Source organism: Rattus norvegicus, chromosome 10 (genome assembly GCF_036323735.1).
Source record: "Rattus norvegicus strain BN/NHsdMcwi chromosome 10, GRCr8, whole genome shotgun sequence".
Taxonomy (NCBI): Eukaryota; Metazoa; Chordata; class Mammalia; order Rodentia; family Muridae; genus Rattus; species Rattus norvegicus.
This window is the reverse complement of record NC_086028.1, coordinates 94,319,083-94,346,844: the sequence shown is the minus strand read 5'-3', so window position 1 is coordinate 94,346,844 and position 27,762 is coordinate 94,319,083. Positions and strand designations below refer to the sequence as shown.

General features: G+C 44.4%; 1 protein-coding gene and 1 long non-coding RNA gene across 10 annotated transcripts in view; one reads left to right on the top strand and one right to left on the bottom strand.

Moving 5' to 3' along the window:
• Positions 1-14,165: 14,165 nt before the first annotated feature.
• Cep112 (centrosomal protein 112) overlaps positions 14,166-27,762 on the bottom strand; it is a 467,050-nt gene continuing 453,453 nt past the window's right edge. For 6 of the 9 annotated variants that reach the window (XM_063268762.1, XM_039085650.2, XM_039085646.2 and 3 more), the window contains 3 exons: positions 18,730-18,831; positions 15,366-15,430; positions 14,427-14,585 (listed from right to left, as the gene is read on the bottom strand). In XM_063268762.1, coding sequence (XP_063124832.1) covers positions 14,582-14,585; positions 15,366-15,430; positions 18,730-18,831 — 171 coding nt within the window. In that variant the 3' untranslated portion in view covers positions 14,427-14,581. Of the gene's footprint in view, positions 14,586-15,361; positions 15,431-18,729; positions 18,832-27,762 lie in introns of those variants that run through there. The other 3 variants (XM_039085647.2, XM_039085648.2, NM_001105849.1) reach the window with 2 other exon arrangements.
• Positions 15,276-21,959, top strand: LOC120095198 (uncharacterized). Its single transcript, XR_005490491.2, has 3 exons — positions 15,276-17,323; positions 17,467-17,615; positions 21,784-21,959. It is a non-coding gene; the product is annotated as an uncharacterized LOC120095198 (long non-coding RNA).

The window sequence follows — 27,762 nt, the reverse complement described above, 5'->3', positions numbered from 1 at the left end:
AGTGGAAGAGCTAGGGAATTGGACACGGCAGGCATACCTGTGGTAAGGCAAGCCACACAACGTGGGAGGCTCTGTTTCCACAAGGGATGAGGAAGGTGATTGTCTCCTCTGTCTGGGTTGGAGGCCTAGGCTTGTCACTCGATTTTTAGTCAGTGTGTGCTAGCAAGGGTGTGGGGGCGGGGCATTGGCTGTGGTCTTGGAGGAGAGACATAGTTATGTTACTGTTTGTGAAGTTGTTAACTGCTATGCCCTGAGACAGCTCATGTCCTCATCCAATCAGTCTCCTCAAACCAACCATTCTGGACAGGTGCACGGGCCAATTGATAATTTACTTTTAGGAAATCAATCTTCTGGACATGTTCTTGGAAAGTCCTTGATTCAGAAAAGACATTTACTTGGGCTATTCAGCAACTTTGCTCTTTCTATCTGTCTGGTAACTTTGGATTATTGGTACAAAAGATTTACATGGTGGGTCGTAAGCTGAAGGAAGTATATATAATTCTTAGTCTAGAATTTACTAGAAAGCCAAGTGACTCATGACGTAAGGTAACTGGTTACCGAGCCTCCCCCAAGTGCTTTGTGGGCCTTGGACTGAACCAAGGTGTGGTTACACATACTAAGTATTCTCTACCAAGGAGCCACACCCTCACCCCCCGTAAGTACCTTCCTAGAACCAAATAATACTTCATTTGCGCGAACTTAATTTGTAATGTTAAAAAAAGAAAAAGTGGCCTCGAAAATAAATATAAAAGCACAGTAAGTAGGCAGAAGCAACAACTGAATTAAAAACCAGGTTATTTATGCTCCTTTTTGAAGGTTTTCCTTTATGAGCAGAGCTGACCAAGTTTTCTAAAAATACGAGGCTGGAGATGTGGGACAGAGAAGAGCATCTTTGTGCTGCTCCTCTTCATGGCTCCTAGGGCCTTGAAACTGTGCTCTAAATTAGTCGTCCCTAGAAAACCGTTTCTGTGGGTTTAAGGTACCAGGCACTGCAGAGGCCCACCCAGTGGTCTCTGTCACACGGGAAGGCTTCCTTTGCTCCCCTTTCATTGACTTTTGCTCTTTGAACTTCTCAATAGGTCCTTAAGCCTTCCTTTGTCCTTTTGACATCAAAACAACAGGTTCATTTCTGGAGGAGATGAAACAGAACTTTGGTGCTGCGAGCTGCCTTCATGTTCCTATGTGTTTAGCACAGAACTGGCTCGTCAGCTCCCACTGCTGCCTGGCACGTGGGGATTACACCCAAGTCCTGACACTTCTGCCCGCCCTCACAAATCAGCCCACCCCATTCTCTCAGCACCAGCAACTGGCCCTCTACTGGCTTCAAATAACTTTTTACCATCCTTCAAAACTGTGCTCATAATTGAATGAGAAGTTTCCTCTGGCTAAATGATTTATTTCCCAAACCGTAGCTTTTTCGTCATCCTTTCATAGATTTGAGAATCCATACACATCATATTTATTTTGCTTAGATATGGTGAGGTAGAAAACCCCTCTAGTACTTAAAAGTAAAAAGGGAATTATTAAAAAGAAGATGTATCTCTCCCCCTTCAGGAGTCATGGGATTTAGGACTACTGCTTCAAGCTTGAGTGGACAGAGAGAGATGCAGGCCACACTAAATACCCACTCTGGTGGGGGTGGGGCTTTACTGAAGTTAAGAAATGATCCTAAAATGGGGAATGAAACAACTCCAATAGCGGAGCAGCAAGGACTGTGTATACCAGTGTCAGCTGCAGGTGACATTACCCTGAGCGTTGAAACTTCTGCACTATACAGTTTGCTAGTTTGACAATACCAGTCATTATTTCTTGCCTCCCCGTCTGGATGGTGAGCGTATGGCACAGTTTGAGTGTCTACTGTCAGAGCTATTTTAACCAAAGTGTTAGCGAATGAACCTGGCTATCAACATACACACTTGCTTAAATCAAGTTGCATGAGCTATTCTTTTTAATAAATGATTTAATGATGCGTCCCAAGGCACAGTAGAATTACCCTTCCTCTTCTCAGTAGTCAGAAGACAGGAAATAACATTCCACTGTCCTAAGGGGCATAGTTACTTTATTAGTACAGATAAAACAATTATGATCAAGTCAAAATTATATCATAGGGAAAGTATATAAAATGGAAATACATTGTATTTCAGTCAGGTGAATGCAAAACCAGACTGTATTTCTTTTGCCCAAACCCTCTTCAGAGGATGAGAAATACACTCTCAGCTTTACACACGTTTCCAGGAGCCAAACTCAGGACATGTCATTGTGATAGTTTTCCTGGGCTGAAACCCTCTCCATTTGTTTTTGAAGGATGGGTTGCTCTGCTGAGTGGGAAGAGTCCAGCCAAGTTCACAATTACTCATAGCATCTCTCAGTTTGCTCCTGGCAGGTGCCGTCTGGCAGATGAGTGGATACCAGTTGCTGGAAAGATCCAGTCCATGCCTAATCCCACTCTCTTAGGGTTTTACTGCTGTGAACAGACACCATGACCAGAGCTGAGGACCGAACCCAGGGCTTTGTGCTTGCTAGACAAGCGCTCTACCACTGAGCTAAATCCCCAATCCCAAGGCAAGTCTTGTAAAGGACAAATTTACTTGAGTTTGCTTGCAAGTTCAGAGGTTCAGTCCATTATCGTCAAGGCAGAATCCAGGCAGGCATGGTGCGGGAGGAGCTGAGAGTTCTACATCTCCATCTGAAGGCTGCTAGGAGAATACTGACTTGCAGGCAGCTAGGATGAGGATCTTAAAGGCTACACACACAGTGACACACCTACTCCAACAAGGCCACGCCTACTCCAACAGGGGCACACCTTCTAACAGTGCCACTCCCTTGGGCTGAGTATATGCAAACCATCACATTCCTCTCCTTGGCCTCCATAGGCTTGTTCAAGCACATGAGTCTATGAGAGCCATACGTAAACATAGCATAACAAAAAAAGAACATTTAGTCCAACTTCCAAAGCCCCACTGCCCTCATAGCTGTCTCAACAATATTAAAGTCCAAAGATCAAAGTCTCTTCTACATTCATCCAATCACTTAACTATAATTCCCAATCAAGACAGGAAACCAGCTGGGCAAACTCCAAACTCTGCATCTTCATGTCTGATGTCAATGTCAGATCTCCACTCCGTTTTCATTTTTATCGACTACAACAACATTCTTTCTCCTGGGCTGGTTCCACACCCCATTAGCAGCTTTCCTCAGTAGATAGATTATGGCTCTGGCATCTCAAATATTTTGGGTCCTCCAAGGCAAGCTTCTTGTTTCAATGACTGGGATCTACACATGATCTTCTGGGCTCCTCTCAAGGACTGGTGTCACTTCTGCTCTGCCCTCTATGGCTCTCTAAGCTCAGGTTGATCCACTCCACTGCCGCTGCTGTTCTTGGTGACCGTCCTATGGTACTGGAATCTGCACTATGCTGGGGTCTTCTGCTGCAACTAGGCTCTACAAATATCCTCTCATAGGCTCTCTTCATGGTGCCAAGCCTCACCTCCTCTGCATGACCCCTTTAGACCTGGGCTGTCAACTGCAACTGAGGCTGCACCTTCACTAATGGCCTTCCATGGCCTCTCACAGTGTCAAGCCTCAGCTGTTCTTTATGACCCCTTCATGTCTTCAAAACCAGTACCACCTGAATGACTCTTACTCATTACCAAGTACAGCTGCAGCACGAGGTACAACCTTGGCTTTCTCTGGAACACAGCTTCTTTGTGCTCTCAGAAAACACTTCCCAGAAGATTTCACTTCAATGATGCTGGTTTCTAATTAATCACCAATAATTTTTTTAGCTCTAGCTAACCAGCATCAATTGTCCCAGTAGTCCCTTGTATTGTGGACCCTAAAGCCAAAGCCACATGGCTGAAGTTGCTGTGTTCTGTTGCTTGCAGGAGCTGGAACATGGCCCCCTTGTTTTATTACATTATCTCTAGCTTCCTCTTTTCCAACTCCTTCATTGCTTAAGCTCAGCTGTCCTGGATCTTGCTCTGTAGATTGACCTTGAACTCCGAGATCTGCATGCCTGTCTCCTGGGATTAAAGGTGTGTATCATCATATCTGGACTTAAGCTTTTCTCCACATAGAACTTTCTCTGTCTCAGGCTGGCCTTGAACTCAGCGATCTGCATGGCTTTGTCTCCTGGGATTAAAGGTATGTGTTGGGATCTAAATTTAGCTAGGTAGGATCTTGTCCCAAAGCCCCACTCCCATAATTTGTTATCTCCTTGAACACAGGATTCAGTTACACTTCACTTCCTGGTACCCTTTTAATACTCAAACCATATATTTTATATTTGCCCTTTCTCAGTTTGTTATGCTTGTTTAAAATGTTCTTCATGAGACTTACCCAGAGAACAAAGTCTATGATGGGTGTTTCTGAGACTTCCTTTGCCAATGCAATTAATCTGAGTCTCTTCACCTTCACCTCAGGCAGACTCTTCAGACAAGGGCAAAAAGTAGCCACATTCTTTACCAAAATACCACAAACCAGTCTTTAGGACACATATTGAAATTCTGCACTGAAACCTCTTTGGCGAGGTCTACACAGTTCAAATCACTCTCAGTAACTAAGTCTTCTATATTCCTACTAGAATAGTCTATTCAGCCCTAATTAAAGCATCCCACTGCTTTCCAAATCCAAATTCCCCAAATCTACATTCTTCCAAACAAAAGTATGGTCAGGCCTATCAGAGCAATACCCCAGTTCCTGGTACCAAATTCTGTCTTAGTTAGGGTTTTACTGCTGTGAGAACAGACACCACGACCAAGGCAACTCTTAAAAGGACAACATTTAATTGGGGCTGGCTTACAGGTTCAAAGTTTCAGTCAAGTATCATCAAGGCGGGAGCATGGCAGCATCCAGGCAGGCACGGTGCAGGAGGAGCTGAGAGTTCTACATCTTCATCTGAAGGCTGCTAGCAGAATACTGACTTCCAGGCAGCTAGGATGAGGGTCTTAAAACCCACACCCACAGTGACACACCTACTCCAACAGAGCCACACCTTCTAACAGTGCCAGTTCCTGAGCCAAGCTCACACAAACCATCACACCCTTTCTTCTGGTGTCTCTGTAAAGGGATTGCTGAGCTGAATGCCCACATAAGACATACTTTAAGGTTCTTATTTCTGCCTTGCCATCTCCTGGCCAGGGAGGTACATGTTTTATTACTGAAACAGAACTACTATCCCTGCGGTGACATGTCCCCTCAGTCTTTGCCAGCTACTTGCCACTGTCACTGCTGTTGACAATCCCAGCAGAAGCCTTGCCTCAGCAGGCTTCCGCATCCATGTTCTGGGGCTGTCTGGGTTGACCAGGTCCTCCCTATAGCTCACGGCCTCAGGAAAAGCAGGATTCCTTCTGTGTGGGAGGTACACTCAGCAAACCAAAAATGATTGCTGATTTTTTTTCTTTTTCCCCAACACAACTCAAATGATCAGTTTTTCTAGGCAGTAAAAGGCCACCGTCCCTTTCTTTTCGACAAAGAGCCCATAATCAGAGCTGCTTGACGGTGAGCCACGTCTTCCCTGATTTTCTTCTACGGCAATGCTAACTTTAAGGGTTGGGATCAAAGAAATGCTGGTGCCACATTTTTACAAAATAAGGAAAAGACATTTTGGACTTTCAGATATTATAAGCCAGATTCCATATGAATTTACAGAATCTGCCCAGGAACTTTATGGAATCCAAATGCTACTGTGTAGTTACAGTCTCACCTCTACCTCCAAGGTTTCCTAAGTTTAAGGCTCTCTTTCTCCTTCCCATTGCCTCTCTCTTCTTAGGGCCTTGTACACTTCCGTTAGTTTTCCTAACACTGACCTATGCACCAGACAATTTTCATTTTCAAATTGTTGTTTAATCTCTTGGTGTTCAATAGTAAAATTCTATACTTGCCCTTGTATTCTTTATTTTTATACAGTCTTTAATTTAAAAAATTGTGTGTGTGTGTGTGTGTGTGTGTGTGTGTGTGTGTGTGCAATGGCATGTATATGGTGGTCAGAAAACAACTCACGAAAGTAGATTCTTTTCTTCCACCATGTGGTCTTGGGGAATCCCATTCAAGTTGTCGGGGTTGGCAACAAGCACCTTTACTGGCGAAGCCACGCTGTGGCCCCAAACTGCTGTTTTTAATGCCATCTTTTTTTTACCACAAATATGTGCTCCCTGTGCTAGCCATGGAAGTGTATAATTTCTTGATTAAGTGTACTAGGCCAAGGTCGAGTTCTATCTAAATACTAAGTTAAAGTTGACATGTTGTTGGTAGTGGTGGTAAGAATAAAAATATCTGCAAACCAATGAAAATTCCAGAATTTCCTATCAGTAAGGATCAGAAACAAAAATATTTGACTAGGCTTTGTAGAAGAACTTCCTTCACAGAGGTTCAATTTTAGTCATCACAATTTATCCGGAGGGATGGGTCCACACCGGGTTCAGGTAGTGCTGAGGACAACCAGGTACTTGTTGCAAACAAGGCAAACACTCCACCTACTGAACCACACTGCTGTGCGCGCTCTCTCTCTCTCTCTCTCTCTCTCTCTCTCTCTCTCTCTCTCAACTATTTTTCTCCCTTCTAGAGGAAACCATAGCTTCCTAATTCAATCTAACTCAGATGGTTGGACTTGGCACATTCCTGGGCCCGACTCAGGCCTCCAGCCACCTGAAAAAGCTTATTCCGAAGTCATTTTTTTTCCCTTTTCAAGTCCCTGGCACACATCTTTTAGGTGAAACCCTTGGCTCACATGTTTCTTTGTCTTCCACAACCGTCCCATTCATTCATGTGCCACAGTAGCCGTGGAGTCAGTCACTCACTTTCCATTCACAGAGAACTCATTCTCCCCCAGGAGACCTGGGCCAATTTAAGGGACTACTTCAGGCACTCCCCTAGTTTTCGTGTGCCTCCAGCCTCTTGTCTCCTTTCTCCTGTCCTCCTCATATTGCTGCCAGACTGGGCTCATAACAGCTTCTCATGGAGTCATTTCCCATTTAAGGGTCCTTTCCTTAATTGCCCCTGTCGCTTATAAAACCGAATTTTCCCTCAGCCACATGGGCAATGCATTACAGTGGAAAAAGCAGACACGAGGGACTGAGGACACAGGGGTTCCACTTGCTGCTTTTACCACATACTAGGTAAGTGGCCTTGGGCAAATTTCCAGATTTCTCTTTGCTCTAGCTTTCTCGTATGTAAATAATAATTATGAAATTAGAGATTAGCATAAAGTAAAAATAGGCTTCATTTACTTAGTTTATTACATGCTAGACTTCTAAAAATGGGTCATCTCGTTTAATCTTTTTTTGTATATGTGTGTATGCAAGATCATGTGTTTGGGGGTGTGTATGTTTAGGCACACGTGTGAATGCATGTGGAGCCCAGAGGAAAGCCTCTAGTGTTATTACACTTGATTGGTTGGTTTGTTTTGAGACAAAGTCTCTGATTGGCTTGGAACTCAGAGTAGCTAGACGGAGAGTCCTGGCCTCTGTCTGCCTCTGCCTCACTAGCCATGGGATCACATGGGCATGCCACCGAATTTGGCATTTCCAATGAGTCCTCTGGGTGGAGCCCAGGTCCTCGAAGTGCTTTACCAGATAAGCTAATTGCCTAGGCTCTGCTCCACCATCTCTTTGGAGATCAGGTCTTAGCACGAAGTCCATGGTGTTGGCCTTGACTTTCAGTCCTCTTGCCTTAGGGATTACAGACGTGCTACAACTAGCTCCTTCCATCCGCATGTTCTGCAGTAAATTATTTTTACATTTATTATTGTGTGTGTGTGTGTGTGTGTGTGTGTGTGTGTGTGTGTGTGTGTAGGTACTCTAGTGAGCTTGTGCCACAATGCTTATCTGAAGCTCAGAAGACAAGCTGTGGAATTGGGTCTCTCCTGCCATATGAGTTCCAGAGATTGAATTAGGGTTGTCAGGTTTGGCGGCAAACCCTCTGCCCAGAATTCTCTCCTCCAGACTTAGGATAAGGAAGCCGAGACTCAGAGAAGCTAAGGAACCTACCTAGTTCTGGGTCCTTAAAGGACCCCCGTGCCAGCTCTGACTTGGAGAGTGACTATCAGTTAATCCATTCCCTTTGTCTTCCGCCATGTGGCAGATGGGTTTTCTTTTTCCTTTATGTATTTACTTTATCTTCCCCAGTGGGTCAGAAATTCGGTGTGGACAAGGAGCTGGTTGGCAAGGTGGTCTTCATCCTTGCATGGCGTCTATAACCAAGTCTGGAAAGATGTGACCGTCAGCAAAGGTCTGCAGAATGTTTAAGCATTTGAGCAAATTATTCAAGTTTTGAAGAGTGGCGCTCAAGCTGCAGTTAGAGGTGCTATCACAGGCTACAATTACACTGCGAGAGGGAGATAAGGCCAATTAATCTTTTTTTTCTATCAATAAAAAGGCAGAGTGTGAACATGATATAGTTTTAGGCGAAGTATCTAACAGCAGGGGCCAGCAGTGGGAGGGCTCCTTAGGTTTGTTATCTTAATTGGCCTATTTAAAGAAAGATTTGGGGCATTATAAAGAAAATTTGCCTTTGAAGGTATACAGATTTAAAATTTTGTGGAGAGAGAGAGAGAGAGAGAGAGAGAGAGAGAGAATTCAAATGGGATCACAGAAAGCAATTTTAAAGAAAATCCTAAGTACACCCAATTTACATGCTAGCAGCTTCCAAATTCACAGGCTTAAACGCATAAATAAAAATGCAGGAGATGGTAAGATAATGCAAGTGGGAACTCTGTCAGAGAAAGGTTCCCCCGACACTGCAGGAAATGTCACTCTAGGCAGCCAACTGCTACCAGAGATCCTTAACTCAGAAGGGGCAGGTGGAGACATGACAGGGCAGCACTGCCAGGCTTCACACAGTCACCACGGTGGCCGTCTTGGATAAATATTTTTGTTACAGACACAATGGTAACTGATGGGCCAAACGACCAGTTCTGGAGAGGGTTTCTCACACATCTGTGACACTGTGACATTGGGAAATAGCGAGGTGTTCGAGGGAAACCAGGCAAGGACCAGTTTACATGCAACTTGAGAAGCTGCATCAGGGTTGATGGCAGGCAAATGACAACCTCTGTCACCTGGCATGGAGCAAAACTGGGAGACTCGGAAAACCAGAGAAATCTTGGTGGATCTCAACACATTTATTTAAAAAGAGTCTCAGAATTCTTCATTGTCTTGCCAAGAAAATATTCCCTCTTCCAAAGGAAGTGGTGAGTTTTTTCCCCCTATTTTTCCTTTCACCCCCAAATTCTCTAGCTTCACTTACTCACTGTAGTCAAGTCAACCCTTTGATGTTCTTAAAGCTTCACTGGGTTGACTCTGCAACCAGGAAGCATCCGAGTCTGCAGCATGTGGGAAGATGAGGACTTAGACATCAGAGGCAGCCTACCTCCTTGTACTTGGCTCTGTTTACATATTTACACACATTTCCCCACCCAGGCTCAGCTGAGAGGTCAGATACAGGAGAGGGGCCCAGCAGCACAAGTAGGGGGCTCCCTTGCTGTGGGGTGTGGGGTGAAAGCTAACAGGGCCATTAGGAGGAGGATTCATTTGTTTATCTAGAGGATTATGTTCAATTTAGCTGAGTAGTTTTAAGATCTGTGGTTCAGGAAATTTCCCACTCATGTCTCATCAAACGTACACCCTTCCCTGTGCCTGAGACTCCCCCAGAAGAAGGGAAAGCCCTCCCAAGTAGAGGGAGTGGGCTTTGGCAGATCCTTAAAATAATACACAGGCTAAGACGGCTACAATACATGGGACATAACAGACAGGGTGTGGAGATTAAACTACAGTTGCTTTCATCATTGAAAAGACCCACAGAAGAGAAATGACCTGACTGAATATTCCAAACTCAGGGCTTCCCAGAATGCACTTCTAAATCCTCAATTTAACCTGTGATTGTAGACATTTAACACACATCAGCAGGAGGTTTAAATAGCAAGGAACTTAAAAAAAACAAAAAAAAACTAGTCAATTTGTTTGGGATTTCTCTCATCAATATCGCATAGAACTCTATAATAAAAGATATCAATATCTCATAGAAATCTATAATAAAATAGAAGGTCTCAGCAGAAGCTTAAGCCAAAATCTAAATAAAAAGGAATAGTTATGTGGGCTAAATCGTTTTAGGGAATTTCAGGTTAAAGAGAATTAAACAGTTTTTGTTTATTTGTTTTTGTTGTTTTTAACCGAAGGTTATGGCAGGGTCAAGGTGTCACAGGGGCTCTGCCTTCACTGGAGCTCTGTCCTTTACCCTAGAGCCGGGCAGGACTCCAGACAGGCTCTGTCCTTGGTGGAATACAGCGGAAGTGCTGCTGGTGTCAGGCCCAGAGCTTATGTGGCTTCTGATGTCTGTCTGGCCTCTTGCTCCATCAGAAGGCTCTAAGCAGCTGCCTCACCTCGTCAATGGGGAGCATTAGCTTCCTGAATCTGAGGGAGCACTGTGGGCTCATATTCATGTTTCCAGTGACTGCCCTCCGAGCCGCATCTGATGGCACTATTGGGAACCCACGTGCGAGCAGCCAGCCTGAAGGGGGATCACACACTAGAGTTTTATAACAAATGCCACCAGGCTTGGGCTTACCTGTTGTTATCAGTTACCAGTTGATAATCAGGAACCAATCAGTGACGAGTTGATCAGGGAAAGCGTGGGAATCTTCAGGTGGGGAATATAGCATGTCAGAGTTGTCAGAATGGGACAGCAGAACATTTTGAGATAGGTCACACCAAACAGACCTTGATGGACACTGGTTTGGGGACCACTATTTTGTGTTTTGTTTCTGTTTTTTGTTTGAGACAGGGTCTCTCTGTGGAGGCCTGGCTGCCCTGAAACTCACTCTGTAGACTAGGCTGGCCTAGATCTCACGGAGATCTGCCTGCCTATGTCTCCTAAGTGCTAAAGGACTAAAGGCGTGCACTGTCATGCCTTGCCAGTCTGAGAAACACCAAATGAAAGGGTTGAAGTGATGTTGCTGGGAATGGTAGTCACACCACATATGATGGTTTGTCTTAGATACAGAAGTGAGACCCAGCAGGTAAAGAGAATCACCAAGGACACAGACTGCAGACATCACCCCACGCCTGTGCTAAATTCTTTTCCTCGGTTAAGGGACAGACTGTGGGCAAAGTGGCTTTATCCAGGTTACTACCTTTGGCTAGTCAGATGAAGCCAGGGTCTCCCTGGGTAGCCCTGCTGTTTCATGATGAGGCCCTTGTGCTCCCTGCCACGCTCCACCAGACCTCGTCTTAAATTTCAGACTCCCAAAGAGTTCATCTGGTTCTCTGTTAGCCTTAAGACTAGACTAAGCTGCCTTTTCTCAGTGACAATCAATGACAACATCTACAGCACTATTTAGGTCTCTAATGTAAAAATGTTTGCCCAGTGGAAACCTCGACTTAGAACTGAGGTGTCTGAGGATCGAGGTTTCCAGCTGCCATGGATCCTGGGGAAGGAACCAGTATTACGAATTCCTTGGTCTCATGACACTGATTTCAATTCTTTCCCTCTGTCTGAGGCAAATGACCTGAAGTCTGATTCTGCTTTTAAAACAATACAGTGAAGAAGGTTAACATTCACCCTGTAGAATCTGGAGCACTCGGCTTCACTCCTCAAACATCATTTAGGGTCTCTGCCACAGCTTCCTGAGGAAGCCTCTAAAGCTGGGACGGACCACTCTGAGAGTTGAGAAAGTTTTGTCTAATTATCTCCTTCCCTACTTTGAATTGGCCAACCACGTATCTTCTCCTGGTTTTATCAAAGCGGCTGCCAGCACAAAAGCACATCCAAATTTAAGCAGGCTTTAGTTAGCAGACTTAAAATTGATCATGCATTTTAGTTTCAGTAACTTGCAATTTCTATACCCTTTGATAATTCACTTTAAAGAGCAAACTGTCTTTAATGACAAGGCTTAAAAGAGGCGACCTTTCTGAACAAAATATGAAAGCTCAGAAGACAGAGTTCTTTTGAGGAAACTGAATTCAAATGACCTTGTGTTCTGAAACTTTTCTCGCAGCATTTTTGATGTTTTACCTTTCTGTTCACCCTTAGACAGAGAGCACAGGCACCCTGCCTTTCCTGGCTGGTGATGCACTTCAATGAGGATGCTGTTAATTGTTAATTCAGATTCCCAGTTCCTCCTTCTGCACTTTCCTTCACAGACTCCTTTAATGAGGCTGCTTGCCATTGTAAGCACATGGTGGTTTTGGAAGACTCACTGTTAATATGCGGCATTTACAGAATGAGCCCAGCTCATGAGTCGCTCTCTTCTGGCCACCTTGCCGCCACCAATGCTTTTGTGCAGTCTATGAAGCAACTCTGTCCTCTGTTCCCTCTGTCTTAGACTTCCTCTTTCTCCACTGTCTCCCTTGATGGCTGCCCTCTGTGTAGTTCTTTGGTGAGTGGGGAGGTTGCAGAATCAGGGTCAGACTCCCAAGAGGTCTCAGTGCTGGGGAACTAGAACTGACAGGAGCTATGATCCATGCCAGGTGATGCAACTGCCCACGGCCCTGCAGCTTCCCCGACCCCTGCAGAACAGCACAGCACCTGTCCTGTTGACAGCTAGGAGTTGGAACAGGAAACGCACAAGTAGGAACTCAAGCATGGCGGCCAGCAATGATACCTGGCGACATAACTAGGCACTCATGAGCAACTGGAAGGCCGCGCTCTTAGAGGATTTTATAATAAGCTGCAGCGTTTATCACTCATCTCCTGAGCATCCGCTTTCCGTCTCAGCAGTCACCTACGTGCTCCGTGCTCAGTCAGGCTCCTCACACATGCCAAGCGCCATTTTTCTTTCTTTCCTTTATCAGAGAATGTCGCAAAACCACTAGGGTCAGCTCCCCACTCCCATCACATCCAATCAAAGTGACCCAAAGTTTCGCCCACTTTACCCTAGACATGCTAATGGGCACACTGTATGGGAAATGGGATCTGGGTAATTTCAGAGGCTCACCAGTGTTTGTAATTTCATAACCCTTGAAATAAGGAAAAGAAAGAACAGCAGGCAAGCTTCCAAAACGCCTACTGATATTTACTCATGAAATACAAATATTCTTGAGTGGGAGTTCCAATCCCAGCAAACAAAACAACTCAGAAAGTATTTCCACTTCATGCCACTAATAACCTTGAAATCGTCTGACCTCAACCTGCTTTTCATGGTCCCCACAGAAGCACAGAAGCATACAGCCTTCTTTGTCCCAAGTGCTAAGTCACTCCTTGAGTATCAAAACTGTCCTCATTGGCTAGGTGGCTTTAATAGCAGCTATGATTTTGCTTAATGTGAATATTCTCAAAGCCTGTGTGGTCATTCACAGGACACAAATTTATCTCCCTAGAGAAGGTATTGGGGAGGAGGGTAGCTGAGAGGCACCAGGAGGTTGGTGGTTCCACAAAGACGACTGAGTGCAGGATGCCAGCCTCCTACTGATGGCTTTGAAAGTGGCTGTAAAACCTGGTTTTCTTATCTTCCCCATGTCTCAGACAAGGTAACAAAAAAGGACACCTAATCCCGGACAGCAAGCAATGGGCATATTTGGGCATGGGAAAGAGACAAGAATGCTGAATAAATATAAATTCTCTCCCCGACCTTGTACAGTAAACCAGGTGACTGCAGCCCCACCCCTCCCACTTCCCACAGTTTCAGTGTCCCAGAAGGCCCAGGCTCACTCAAATGAAACCAGAGAATCTCTGCAATTGCAACCAGAATTTCCTTGGCAAATCAGGGCAGGACTCGATGTGGGAAAAGAAACCCAGGTTTAAACGCCATTCATAAGAGCAAGCACACTGCAGACAAACAAGAGCAAAGGACAGGCGTGGTGGCTTGCCCACAGCTTGTGTCCTCAAAATGTGGGCCAACTGCTTAAGGATCATAGACAGATGTGACAATCAAAGCAACAGCCACAAAGGAGACATCAAGAAAGTAACAGGAAACCAGAGCTGCCTGCATTTTGTTCCCACCCCACACTTCTGCAGCCCCAGGGCCAGACTGGAGACGCACACAAGTATGACACAGTCATCTGATGCTGGACAACCGTTTCATGCTGAAATTATGAACTGATGTTTGACATGGTATGAGGTATTTTCCTCCAAAGCAAAAATTGAGGTAATCAGTATTTGTTAGGGGGAAAATACCATGTATATGCCATACTTAGCAGATGAGGTGAGATAAAATGTAGAAAGAAAACGGAGTAGTATAAAAATGACATTTTAATATATGAACAATGAACATGGGGATAACATGAACAAGTTAAGCATTTTGATATGATACTACAATCGTGATTCTTATCATTCACAACTTGTAAGACCCTTGCAAAGCATCACCAAGGCATACCACAAGCAGACAACTCCTCCAACATAAGCAGTTGTCAGCATGTACTCCAGTACAAACATGGGAGTCAGGAAGGAGATGGTCAGACATAACTTAGGTAGACACAAATAAAGCCAACCCAGTGTCTGGATGATGCATGTTTTTATGATCTTAATTATACTTAAGCATTAAAAAAAAGCCACTGATCTCACAGTTTACAATATCCAAATCTTCAAACCTGCTGGATGACGTCCTCAGTGCAGCCCCGATGACTTTCATATATCACCCTGTACCACTCAGTTACCTGGAAATCAGAACTCCGAGTTAGGGTTTTCAGTCAACTGTAAAACGTGTTACAATTCTGAAGGAGTTGGAGGTTCAAAAGGGTATTTGCTCTCAAAATTTCATCACCTATGCCTATAAGCAACTGATCTTATCATCATTGGGCACACAGAATCTTTTGAAAAGTAAATGATTCACAAGCTCATTCCTTTTATTGTGATGCCAAGTGAGCAGCTTCGTCTGTGACTGCACTTAAAAGCAAAGTTCTGACTGAACTGGACCATCAGCAGACATCACCTTGGTCGGTGATATCACTGGGAACCTTTAGGAAGGTCTCCTGCATCTCACAGCTCTGGACTCTGGGACACTCCATCTCTGTGAATGTCTAACACCACAAAGCCATTGCCTTATTCTGGTCAGGAGAACAGTGCCAACCCCCTGGGGATATGGGACTTTGAAGATGTGAGCCATCACAGAGAATTGCGTCATGCCAGTCTTAAAGGAAGATGATGTCTCCTTCAGTCCACACTTGGGCTTCAAGACTACACCTTGCCTGACTGCCCAGGTGAGGTCCCTACCTACTTGCCACACCCTGAAATTCCCGAATCTTGGTCTGATGAATCTAAGCCCTGTGATTAAAGAGGTGGGTGACTTCTGAAAGACAAGCTGTTCATTAAAAATGTCTTCCTTTCAAGACTTATCTTGTGTCTAGACATTTCAGTGAAGTCTAGCAGGTCAAGGTACAGGGCTCCAGGGGTATATAGCACAAATTAACCAGAAGGCGTTTCGTCACAGCCCCTACCTTCTGCTCTGGTAGGTGGTCAGTTCTTCTTGAAGGATAGATGCCCTCTTTTGCAGAAAGTTGACCTAGAAAGACATCTTATATGAGAGAAGGGAAGTGCAGATGTCAACACTACACACACACTATGCTAGGATTTTACTTAGACAATCTCCTGGATAACACTCGGAGGAAGTGAATATTAAGGATGCATTTTCCTGTATCTGGTTACTTTCTGTCCCCACTGGAAATCCACCCAAGGCTACAGAACCAACTATAAGCTGTGTCCTAGCGGCCATCTTGATTGGCTGCCATTCTGTCTCTGTGCCTGCCTCCCTCCTCGTGACCTTCCTACCAGTGCCACCTTCTGTCACCCTTTGGCCTGGGCCATTTCTCACTTTGGAACATCTACTAAAAGTCCCTTGGCCCCCCGCTGCTGCCTCACAAGTCAGCCCTCCCATTGCTTCCCAACTGCTCACATTGGCCCTGCTGAGTCCCAAGCCAGAGGCCTATCCTCTGCACCTGATGTTCTAGACTTTCTCACACTGCCTTGTGGTTATGCTTCCATGGCTGTTCCCAAACCCTGTGATCTTTTCAGGAGAGGGACGACTGCCTATCTCCAGTCCCCAGCTTCTTTTACAGGGCTGGGCATGTAGCTGGTATGCACTGGCTGTTTAATGAGCGAATGAGTGAGTGAAAAGAAAATTACTGCTTTCTGGAAACCTCAAATCCATCCTGGGGATTCCCTGAGGTTAGACAGAGTTTGGGAGTGGAAAAAGTCTGAGCTTTTTCTGGAGTTAGGCCAACTCCACTTCCATCCCTGGCTTGGCCTCTAAGGCCCTAGGAAGGTTACTCAGCTCTTGCTGTGTCATCTGTGAAGTGGGCTTCAGGACAGTTGCTTCCCAGGGTTAGGAGTGATGAGCTGTGCCTCTCAGCAAATGCCCAGTACAGGCTTCACAGTAGGTATCACCGTGGAGTGCAGGGCTGGAGGACAGAAGCTATTGCCCTGGCATGATTTCTTCAATGAGGTCTTTATAGTACATGTGATACTTTGCAGTATAAATGTCTATGGGATCAATGACACCTATATATCAGGCATCAATTCCAAACACCTTATCCAACCACATAAAAACAGTTTGGGGACAGCTTAACTATGGCTCAATGTAATCAAGAGTCAGTGGCATTTGATCTGCTCAGAACTGTTTACTCTTGGTTCTTTGGTCTGAGTGGAAACCATGGCAACGGCTGGTTTTGAGGCATAGTTATGCAAGAGTACAGCTGGAAGACCCAAAAGCGAGCTGGAAAGAGAAGAAGGCACAGCCTGCTCAGTGGTGTGTATCACAGTGGTCCCTGGGTTTGCTCGCCTAGGATGGCGACTGACCGGCTCCTCATGTCATCCGAGTGCTCACACGAGCCATAGGACAATTGATAATTTTGACAGATGCAAGGATCATACTGCTTTAACTTCCTTCCCCCACCCTGCATTGCAATCGATTGGAATTCCAACAATTTTCAAAAACACAGGCACCTGTGCTTTCAAACTAAATCTGCTCACTCTAAGGCCTGCGACTCCTCCGTGCAGCTGCCAACTCTGAGGCCCTCATGCAGCTGGCAGCACTCTCTCTCTCTGGGTCAACATCCAGTTTCAGGAGGTTGAAGCAGCTTTTATTACAGTGAAATGATATGAACGATAACAGAAGCTATGCAGGTGGGTATTGGATTTCTCCCCTCCCCCACACCAACAGAATAGAATCTCCCTCCTCTGAGGGTGTCAGGCTCTCCCAGCTGACCCCATGGGCACTCTCCAGTGAAGCCACATTCAGTACTGCCCTTACACTGTGTTCTGCCCCATCCTTTGTTTTCACATGCAGAGGCAAGCAGCAGAGTCTAGGAACAGCCTCTGAAGGACTGGGGGAAAGGGCTTTTCACTGCAGCCAGCTCACTGAGGGAGCTAGAGAAGAATCACCTCAAATTTGCTTCAGGTTGGCATGATGGCGCAAGCCTGGGAGGCTGAAGCAGGGCTGACAGGAGCTGGAACCAGCCTATGTTTCCTCGTAAATTTTAGGTCAGTCTGCCCCCAAACAAATTTCATACTGTTTTTCTCTCTCTGCCCTCCCCGTATTAGGTAGCCATGGCTGGCCAGATACTTGCTATGTAGACCAATCTAGCCTTGAACTCACGGAGATCCAGCTGCCCGTCTTCCTACTGCTGGGATTCAAGGTGTGCCCCATGGTGCTTGGCTCCATACAGTTTTACATATTATAAACACTCAATGTGAGTATTACCAAGCTACACTGGTTGTTTTATTATCTAATGAGCAGTTGCTATGTACCAGGTACAGTCCTTAGCATTCAGAGTGCAGAAACCCTTCCCAGGTGGTGACATGAATTTGTATATCTTGAGTTTCCCAGTGTGTTGGAAATGGGACTACGAAAGATTCCTCCCGTAGGAACTGTAAACTCATAGGTATTCAGATGTGGTTGTACACACCTTTAATCCCAGCACTAGGAAGGCAGAGGCAGACAGATTTCTGTGAGTTTGAGGCTGGCCTGGTCAACACAGCAAATCCCAGAATAATAAGAGCTATATAGAGACATTTTATAAACAAATGAACAAACAAAAAAATCACTCCCAAAACAACAAACACCCGCCAACATACAAAAATACCTAAAATACTCACTACATGGTGGGGCACACCTTTAATCTCAGTGCTGAAGTTCCAGGCCAGGCTGGTCTACAGGATGAGTTCTAGGCCAGCCAGTGCTACAGGGTAAACCCACCCCCCAAAGCCCCTCCCCATCACCAAAAACAAAAGCAAACAGTCTTTTAAACAACACTCAGTACAGAAGTATGTTGGGTTCTTTGTTCTTTTGTTTTGAGAAAGGATTTTCCTTATGTAGTCCAGGCTGGCCCTGAATTTGGAATCCTCTTGCTTCAGTTCCCAAGTGTTCATTTCTCAACTTACATTTTAAGAACCACGTACTTCAGTAAGGATCATTAAATTTAATTGTTTGAATATTTTCGTGTTATTTTGCCTTGGCCTTAAGCATATACCTTTGAAAACCATATAAAACATTAGGAAAATGCTTCTAAATTAGTGACACTTCTGTCCCACTGTACCTTAGCATAGCAAGGAGCCAGCAGTACACCACAGAATGGCATTTTGGACCCTGAACCAAGAAGAAAAGGTGAAACGGCACTGGGCTGTGAATGAATCAAAGTTGCCACACCTGACCCAGTTTCAGGAGAGAAGCCAGCTCATGCTGGGGATGGGGAAACGGGATCACAGTGATTCCTGGTAGCAAGGCACAATCGGGCTGTTGGCAAGCTCTTTCCAGAATGCGGGCCCCACCTACAGCTTAGAACAGTCTTCTGCTCTGGGAGTTACCTGCGACTTCAGGGAGGATATGGTGTCCTCGAGCTCCTGCCTTAGAGATGCCGGCATCAAGCCTTTGAACTTTGTTTCATATTCTTGTCGGATGTACATCATCTAAAATGGAAAAATATCATCTGTACACCACACATGACTGCTTTGAATTTGAGACATTTTAGAAAAATATTTATTTACCCCAAACAGTTTCCTACATTTATTGTCAGAAAGTATCTAATAACATGACATGGAACTAAAGGATTTTATACATTGGTAAGTCGCCAGCTTGAGCACGTGATTCTGGTACAGATGGACCCTGGAATGACACTCTTTTTCTCTTTAAATCCCTCGTCACTAAGGTGGCTCACTTGAAGTTCTTGTATCCAACCAAGATTCAGTTCCCAGTGCGGATGTGAGACTTACTACTGCCTCTACAGCTCCACTTACAGGGCATCTCACACCCTCTTCTGGCCTCCACCAGGCACACACAGGGTGCACACACCTAGCATGGAGGCAAAACACTCACACATAAAATAAAAACAAATGAATCTTCAAAAAGGGCAAGTCCCTGTTAGCACAGTTTTCAGTATTCTGTTAAGTAAAACACCATTCTTTTATCTCTGCTTACGGGGCAACCCTGTGCCAACCCTGAGGCCTTTTCTGCACCAGGATGACAGGACTTAATTGTAGTTGGGGACAACTCATAGCATGCCTTTGGTTTGACTGACATTCTCTGAGATTACTGGAGGATTCACGGGGTGCTGAGGATGCCAACGCTGTGGGATCTGCACAGCTGGGTCCCCGAGCCTCCAACATGACAGAATGGTGGTGTGCCCATCACTGGGCACTGGTGGCTCTATTAACCTTCAAGATCTAAAGGATAAGTTGTGGAAGTGACAGCTTTGGAGGACTTGCCTGGGTATCACACGAATGTGCGTGTACAAACAGCAGTGGCTTCCTGCAGCCCTTTTCCCTGTAGCCTAAGATGTAACGTTACTTTAACACTGACTTTACGCATTCTGTGTGAGTTAACAATGCTAGAGCTGAATTGCAGGGTACCCTATCCGCAGTCCATCAAACAACTGGAAACGGAGTTACACCAGGGAAATGCATTCAACCCCTGAATTCAGGTGGGCAGCGCAGGGCAGGCCTACAGATTTGCTGGGATTAATTTAAAGTCACTGACCGTCCTGCAAGTCCAATTCCTCTTCCACTAAATGAGTTAAGGAAGACAGGTGCTACAGCGACTATTTCCATCACCTTCTTAAGTCCCCTGGCAGCTGTGCTAGAGCAACGCTTTTAACCTGTGATCTCAGAGGAGATCATGGAAAACAAACACACAGACAAACACACAAACGAACAAACACACAAACAAACACACAAACACACAGACAAACACACAAACAGACCAAAATCTGGCAACAGTAAAATTACCTCAAGCCCTCTAAGGTGCTCTGGGCAGCCCTTGCCTGTGCTGCATCTCTCGACCCCTGCAGCCCTGGTTCTGGACACATAACACATACACTTTGCACATCACACCAGCATCCCTAAACACTGTCGGAGACAACAACGGCTCAGAGTCAAGGCTGTCATATGCAGTGTTTCATATGCAGTGTTTGCACTGCACATAGTCTTCTGCTCTTACAGAGATATAATGATTTGATTACAGAAAACAAAGACTTTTAGTATTTTACTATTGTCATTCCTCAGCATGTATTAAATTAGTATCTTTAAAAACATTATTTTAAAAGATATTTTACAGATGCATTTTTATCAAGGTGCAGTGTGTCTGTGTGAGTAAATAACCCTTGCGCGTGGGTTCCTATGAAGGCCAGAAGACGGCCCTGGACTTGGAGTTGCAGATGGTTTTGAGCTTACAACATGGGATCTGAAAACTGAACTCCGGGCATCTTGAACGTCTGAAACATCTCCCTAACCCTACAGACCCTTTCTTCGTGTGTAAATGTGGGTGCAGGCCATGGTCCATATGTAGAGTCGGAGGACAGCTCTGCAGAGTCGATTGTCTCCTCTCACCTTTATCTGGATTCTAGAGACTGAACTGAGGTGGCCAACTGCCATGGTACCCGCCACTAGCCTTCACCTGCTAAGCCACGTGGCCTGTCAGTTTACTATACTTTAAACTGTGTTGGGTTAGAATGTCTGATCTTAAAAACTGTCCAGTTGTTGACTTTCATGAAAAATCATTAACAAATTTTGTCTTAGGATTAAAATAGAATTTCCAGCAATTTCTGATAGGGTGAGAATTCCCATTACTGACTATTATAAAGTAAAAAAAATTGATACTTTGAAAAACATAAGAGGATTTTCTATATCATGCTGTATCAAATATTTAGCAAAGATAGAACTATTTATATGCAAGTAAATAATCACATCTATTTCATTAGTATGTAAAATTGCTTTTGTCTTTAGTAGGTGGTAAAATTACATGTATACACAAAGACTTGTTTTAAAGTAAATTTATTTTTGATTTAATATTGGTAAATGTTTGTATATCTATTTTACATATCTATATAACTAATGTTACATAAAATCTCTCAGGTAAAAAGGGATGTAAGGGAAAAGAAAAAAGTTTAGAATATAAGTTTCTTTTAAAGAATTATGTTATTTGTATTTGTGTGTGTATATGCATATGTATATGAACATGTGTGTCCAGGGGAAAAACAAAATATACACTTTATAAACCATGTCTTTCGGACAGCATTTGCTGAGATTTCTTAGGCTAATAGTTTTTGTCAACACCTGAAATTTTGTGTTCTAGTTTAAAAACTGGACTAAAATGCTTTATTTTGTGCATCTCTATTATGGTCTGCCTCCTTACTACGATATGTAAAGGGCAACTTGGCTGGGTATAAAAATGCTTCACTTCTACTTTATTTCTTTCTGAAATCTTTTCCCCACCCATGTCTTTCTTTTTTAAAATTCAGTGTGAGATTTTCCTTATAAATTTATATTTATTTATTTGCTTATATCCCAGACATTTTTCAACTTTTAGTGATTATCCATGTATTTCTGCATACTGCAACTTCTTCATACTTTGTCTTATAATTTCAGGGAATTTGAGTGAATTAAAAAGAGCCCCTGGAAAATGTAAAATGACCTCACTTAAGAGCAAGACTTCCTATCAGAAAAATATTATTACTCTGCATTTGGAAGTCCCAGTCCTGAATCAAGAAATCATTATATCAAGCAGAATCTTGTTGCTTTAATAAAAATCATGAAAAACTTTAGACAATGTGCTTTTATTCTTGGCTTGGAGCTCATCCTGTAGGCCATGCTGGCCTTTAATTCACAGAGACTAGCTTGCCTCTGCCTCCTGAGTGCTGGAATTAAAGGCGTGCATCACCAAGCCCAGCCCTGGCACCTATTTTTATATACTCTGTTCTATAGTTTAATACATCATTTCAAATGCTAAAATATTTCTTGTACCAGCAAAGGAAAAGGAAGTCACAGCCTATTAGAATAGCGTCCTTTATTACACACCTCTGTCTTTCCTAGCATAGGAGGGACAGGCATGGACAACTGATACCCTTCCTGTATCCATATAAGAAAGGGTTATTTTTATTTTATGTGCATGATTGTTTTGCCTGCATGTATATCTGTGCATCATGTGTGTGACTGGGGCTTGTGGAGGCCAAACAAGGCATTAGACCCCCAAAATGGAAAGATGGCTATGAGTTGCCCTGTGGGTACTAGGAACTAAACTCGGGTCTTTTGGAAAACCAGCCAGTGCTCTAACCACTGAGAAAGCTCTTTTCTCAGTCACTCCCCTTACTGTCGTATTGCTTTAAAAATTTAACACACTAAAGATTTGATCATGACAAAAATCTATACCTCACTGTACTTATTAATCTAAAATAAGAGATTTATAAATCTCCCTAAATACACATTTCCAAGTTGTGACAGGTTTAGAATGAAAGCTAAATATGTCAGTGGATTTGGTGTGAAATAATGAGATAAACCTCTAGGCCAACCATGAGACATTGAGTGCTGCTACACCACTCTCTCCTTTCTACCCCCTGACATTTCTTCCAATGTTGATTATGGCATAAACCTCCCTTACAATAGATTAAGAAGCAAGAGAAGGCAGAACTGACCTAATCAAAGGGCTTGATGGACATACAGCATTTGACAAAAGGGTAAAATTGGCACATGTAACTCATACAGATGGTCTAGTGGGATGGCTCAGTGGGTAAAGATGTTTGCCACCAAGTCTGATGATCTGCATTGATCCCCATGTCCCCATATGGCAGAGAGGACAGATTGTGCTATGCCAGGCTTCCTTGTCTGTATGTGGGTGACTCTATCTCTGTCTCCCATCTCAGAGCAGGCATGCTGTGATTACAGATGTGGACCACTGCATCAGGCTTCTGTTTCTTAGCGAGTACTGGGGATTGAACTTGGGTAGTGCATTTACCCTCTGAGATATTTCTGTAGCGCTAGACTCTTTCTTACTTCAGGGAAGTTTGCCGCTGTGTCTGCCCCCACCCTCTGGATCCTGAGGGTTCTCTTCTAGGTTAATGGTAAGAAAGCTAGTTGTGGGGGCTGGAAGTTAGAGATCAGAGGCTGCATGGCCCACTGTATAAAGAGCGTATCCTTGGTGATGTCCATGCATGTCTTTCTTTGCTGTGTACATACAATCGGACAGTGAGCTCTGGTCTCTTCCTCTTCTATAACATAGGCCCTCATCCTGATTTAATTAGCTCCCTAAAGTCCTATCTGCAAATTCACTGAGGACTGAGGGCTCACCACATGTGTGTAAGCAGGCATTCAGTCCATATGGACAGATTGTCTCAGGTCTCTGCCTACAACTTGGGTCTGTAAGTGGGAAACCATTATTTGATGCCATGTGACTAGATTTAAGGGAAGGATGTCAACTTAAAACTCCACCTCTGGATTGTATTTCCACCAATTAGAAACACAGGGAGGTTCAGGGAGAAGAACTGATGATTTTGGTCATTGTGGACTGATTTGCTCGTGAACCTGTCCTTGGCTTATCAGAAGGCTGTAAAGCAAATGGACTGTGACTGGTGTGTGGATCACAGTGGGAGGAGAAGAGAAGAGGAGGAGACTCAGGCTCACAATATATACTGTGCTTTTAAAGAGAGGGGCATGGGTGAGCACCATGGTGGGCGGAGGCACAGTGAGCGCCGTGGTGGGCAGCCAGAGGAATAGGCAGGAGCAGGGCACAGGAAGGGAGGTTAGCTGCCTGCTATTGGAGATAATATAAACAGAGGGTTTGTCTTTGTATAGCAAAGAAGTTTCTGCATTGGCACTTTAGAGGAGTGAGAATTTAGAACTTATATGTCTGACTTTCTGGTTTGAAGAATAAAAATGAAAGAAACAGTGTAAAAGATGATGCAAAAAAAAATCTGCAGTGCAGAGAAAATGCAATGCCTTCTAAGAAATGTCATCATTATCGGGGTTAAGGTGTGCTGTGTTGCCACAGCAACTGCCAAGGAAGATCCATTTTAGGAAGGGTGCTTGCTCCCTTTGCAGCACAGCGCATATGGCGAATCTCAAATATAAAGTGAAACGTAAAAGAACCATAATTTTCTTAACCTTTAAATATTCATTCCCAGCTCTTTCTGCAGTATAGTCTCGGCTCTTTGTTTTAAAGGATGTCTCCCTGTGTGCAGGCTGCTGGAAGTCCTTTGCCTGTGCAGAGGGACCAGTTTCCAGCAGGAGGGAGGGAAGTAGTTCCTGGTTAGGCCAGACACCACCCAACCCTGCAGGCAAGCCAGTGGCTGGAGAGCTAAGCAGCTGCTAACCTCAATATTTAAAAGGTAGCATGGGATAGTTTTGGGAAATGGTGACCTTTTCAGTGTTTTGGTGCTATGGAAAGAATGGTGGCTTCAAAGTAACAGTCATTTGGATCTAGTGCTTTGATTACTTCTAAATGCTCTAAGTCAAATGATTCGCTAACATTAAAAAGAAAATGGAGGCCTGTTGAGGCTGCTTAGAATGATAACCCTCTTAGGAAAATGTGAGAGCGGCATGATGTTCAAAGAGAAATTGACTAGTAACTGCCCAAGCCTGCTCACGAGCCAAAGATTCAAATACATAATAAACATTGAGGCTGTGAAAGATTATACATGCATACTAAAATTTGAGGCAGCTGCATATAAGCTGTATAATTGGGCCTCACTGAGTGCTTGCACATGGCTATATGTGGCACCAGAAGCTGCTGGCAGCGTCTCACCTGGTGAGCAACAGGGACACATTACGTTGCTGTACACTTATCAGTCCTCTAGCAACTGGAATTCATCTTTCCTCTCTCTTCTCTGTCCCACCCAAGGTTGGAGAGAAGAGTGTGACAGGGCCTAAGTCAATCATGATGTCACAAATGACTGATTAAGGCTTGGGCACATGATCCAAGTCCTGGCACCCAAACTGATGAGCGGCACAAGGCATGGGCTCTCTGACCTCATCCACTAGCCTTTCCCCCGGGGGATGTTGGTAATGTCACTGCTATCTTGCCATAGTGGAGTGAAAAAGAGACCTGCAGTAAAGGCACTCCAAGGAAGATGAGCAGGAACCAGAGCGAGAACCTGGGCTCTTTAACAGACTGTTCCCGAAGTTGGAGTTTTTCTGAGCTACTCTAGGTTTTGTCAGTTGTGATTGGAATAGTCTAGAACAAAACAATGCAGACAAGCAAATATTAACTCGCATCAGACATGTTGCATCCATTAGACCAAAGGTCTGTGAATCTCAGGTTGCACGTTTACCAGTGTGGTAGTGCAGGCCTGTCATTCCAGCCTCAAGATCCTAAGACAGAATCGCTAAGACTTCGAGGTCAGCCTGGGCTATAGAGAGAGAGCTGTCTTAACAAATACATAAAAATCAGGGTTGGGGATTTAGCTCAGTGGTAGAGCACTTGCCTAGCAAGCGCAAGGCCCTAGGTTTGGTCCCCAGCTCCGAAAAAAAGAACAAAAAAAAATACATAAAAATCAAAAACTCAAACAAACCCATTCGAACTGAAACCAAACCAAAACTTCATTCTGCAGACCAGGTTGGCTACCTGCCAGTTTGGTAAATAAAGTGTTTCTGGAACACAGGCTATTTCTGAGTGACCAGGGCAGAATTTAATAATCACGGCAGGGCCCCTATGGCTCCTAAGCCTGAAAATATTTGCAACTTGGCTCTTCATACAAAGGTGGCTGGCTACTCCCTAAACTATATAAACTATCAGTGGCACAGGGTAGAGGCTGTGTTAATTTTGTTGATGGCTGAAGCCCCAAGGCTTAGCATGGTGCCTGGCATATGGTGGCTGCTGTTGAATGAAACCAATCCTCTGTTCCCACAACTGCTGGTGCTAAGTCGGTCTTTATCGGAAAATGACAGGATCCTCAGAAAGTCTAGGGTAAATTAATCACAAAAGCTCTCCCTAAATACAAAGAGTATTTCTTTCATCATGGAATTGCAGTTCTTAATCAGCACAGTGGCTATTAATAAGTAGGCCAGCTTCAAAGCTGAGAAAGTTGGAGGCAAACACCCAGGCCTACAGAGCTGCTGAGATCAAAAGGGATCTTGGAGATTCGAGGAGGGGAAGGCGGAGTTGGTTTCATCCACAGTTTCCTTCCACCCAGCCTTGCCTTCACAACTATCAGACTTTCTACAGAGGGGTGACAGGAGATGACCCAGGCCTCTTTCTTCTGTGACAAAATGCCAGATCTTTTCTGCCTAGACTTCTCTTTCTGTTCTCATTTTTTCATGTTTCTTTTCCTAATAATATCACTCCCAATGTTTCTTCTTCGCCTAGGTTGGCGTGTCCTGTGAGCACGTCCCTCTCTCCATGAAAGGCTGACTTGGGTCTTAAAGACCCCAGCTATGCACAGGAGTTCTATCTGCAGAGGAGATGAGGATGATGCATGGAGGGTGGGAGGTAGACACTGAAGGGCATGCTGGGAGGTAGACACTGAAGGGCATGCTGGGAGGTAGACACTGAAGGGCATGCTGGGAGGTAGACACTGAAGGGCATGCTGGGAGGTAGACACTGAAGGGCATGCTGGGAGGTAGACACTGAAGGGCTTGTATACCTGGAGAGTCAAGTCTCCATGAGCTAGAGGTCAATGATCTCTCAATTGTATAAAGCAGAGCTCAGAAAAGGTTTGAGAACAATAAAGTTTGGAGGAGGGACATAGTGACTTTTACTTCTATTTACAGAGTCTGATCTTCTTAAGAGAGTGCTAGTTCTAGCTGGTCAAGACTAGACTTCCTGTTAAGGTAGTTTCTATTATCTAAAATCTAAAAGCAAATGGAGAGTAGATGGAGGAAGACTCCTCAAGTTCATAAATGACTTTTAGTAAAGGACCCTGAAAGACTTGCAGGCTGAAGCTTGTGTTCAGTGTGGCTGAGGGGAGCTTGGAATTCCGTTGATTCTTGGGCGCTGAAGTAGGTCAGAACACTTGATATACGGTAAATGTGCAAGAGGCTAAACGGACAGCTGAGTAAGTAGTGGGACCTTGGAGTTGTGATGGGCAATAAAGGTCATGCCAACAGGGCTAGATTTAATGAATCAGGAAGAAGTTCAGAGAGTGAAAGAAAACTGCGTTCACAAATATTTGATACATACCAGATACTATAGAAACACTGGACATATACTCTTACACACAAATTGTAAAAAATACTTTTAAATCTTTGCATAAAATCTGAAAAATAAGATATCATTACAGCCAACAAGGAAATGGCTCACAGTGGTAGCTGACTGCTAGAAGAGGAGAGAAACTGGATCCCTAACCCCACACTGTCCTCTGTTAACTGGGAAGGAGAGGAGAGGAAAGAATGAAGCTAGAATTACAGTGAAGGCATCTCACAAGAGGGTTAGCCTGGGATTCCAGGGGTAGCTGCTACTGTGATCTAAAAAGGAAAGGTACTCGCCCGGGATATCACCTCTGAGGTCACAGAGTAGAAACTGACAGTGGCTTTGAGAACAGCAAGAGGCAGTGAAAGGAGAGTCTACACCTCAGCCAGTGTCCACATGGCACCTACTATAGGACAGAGTGATCAGTAGGTGAAGTTGGCCTGAGCGGT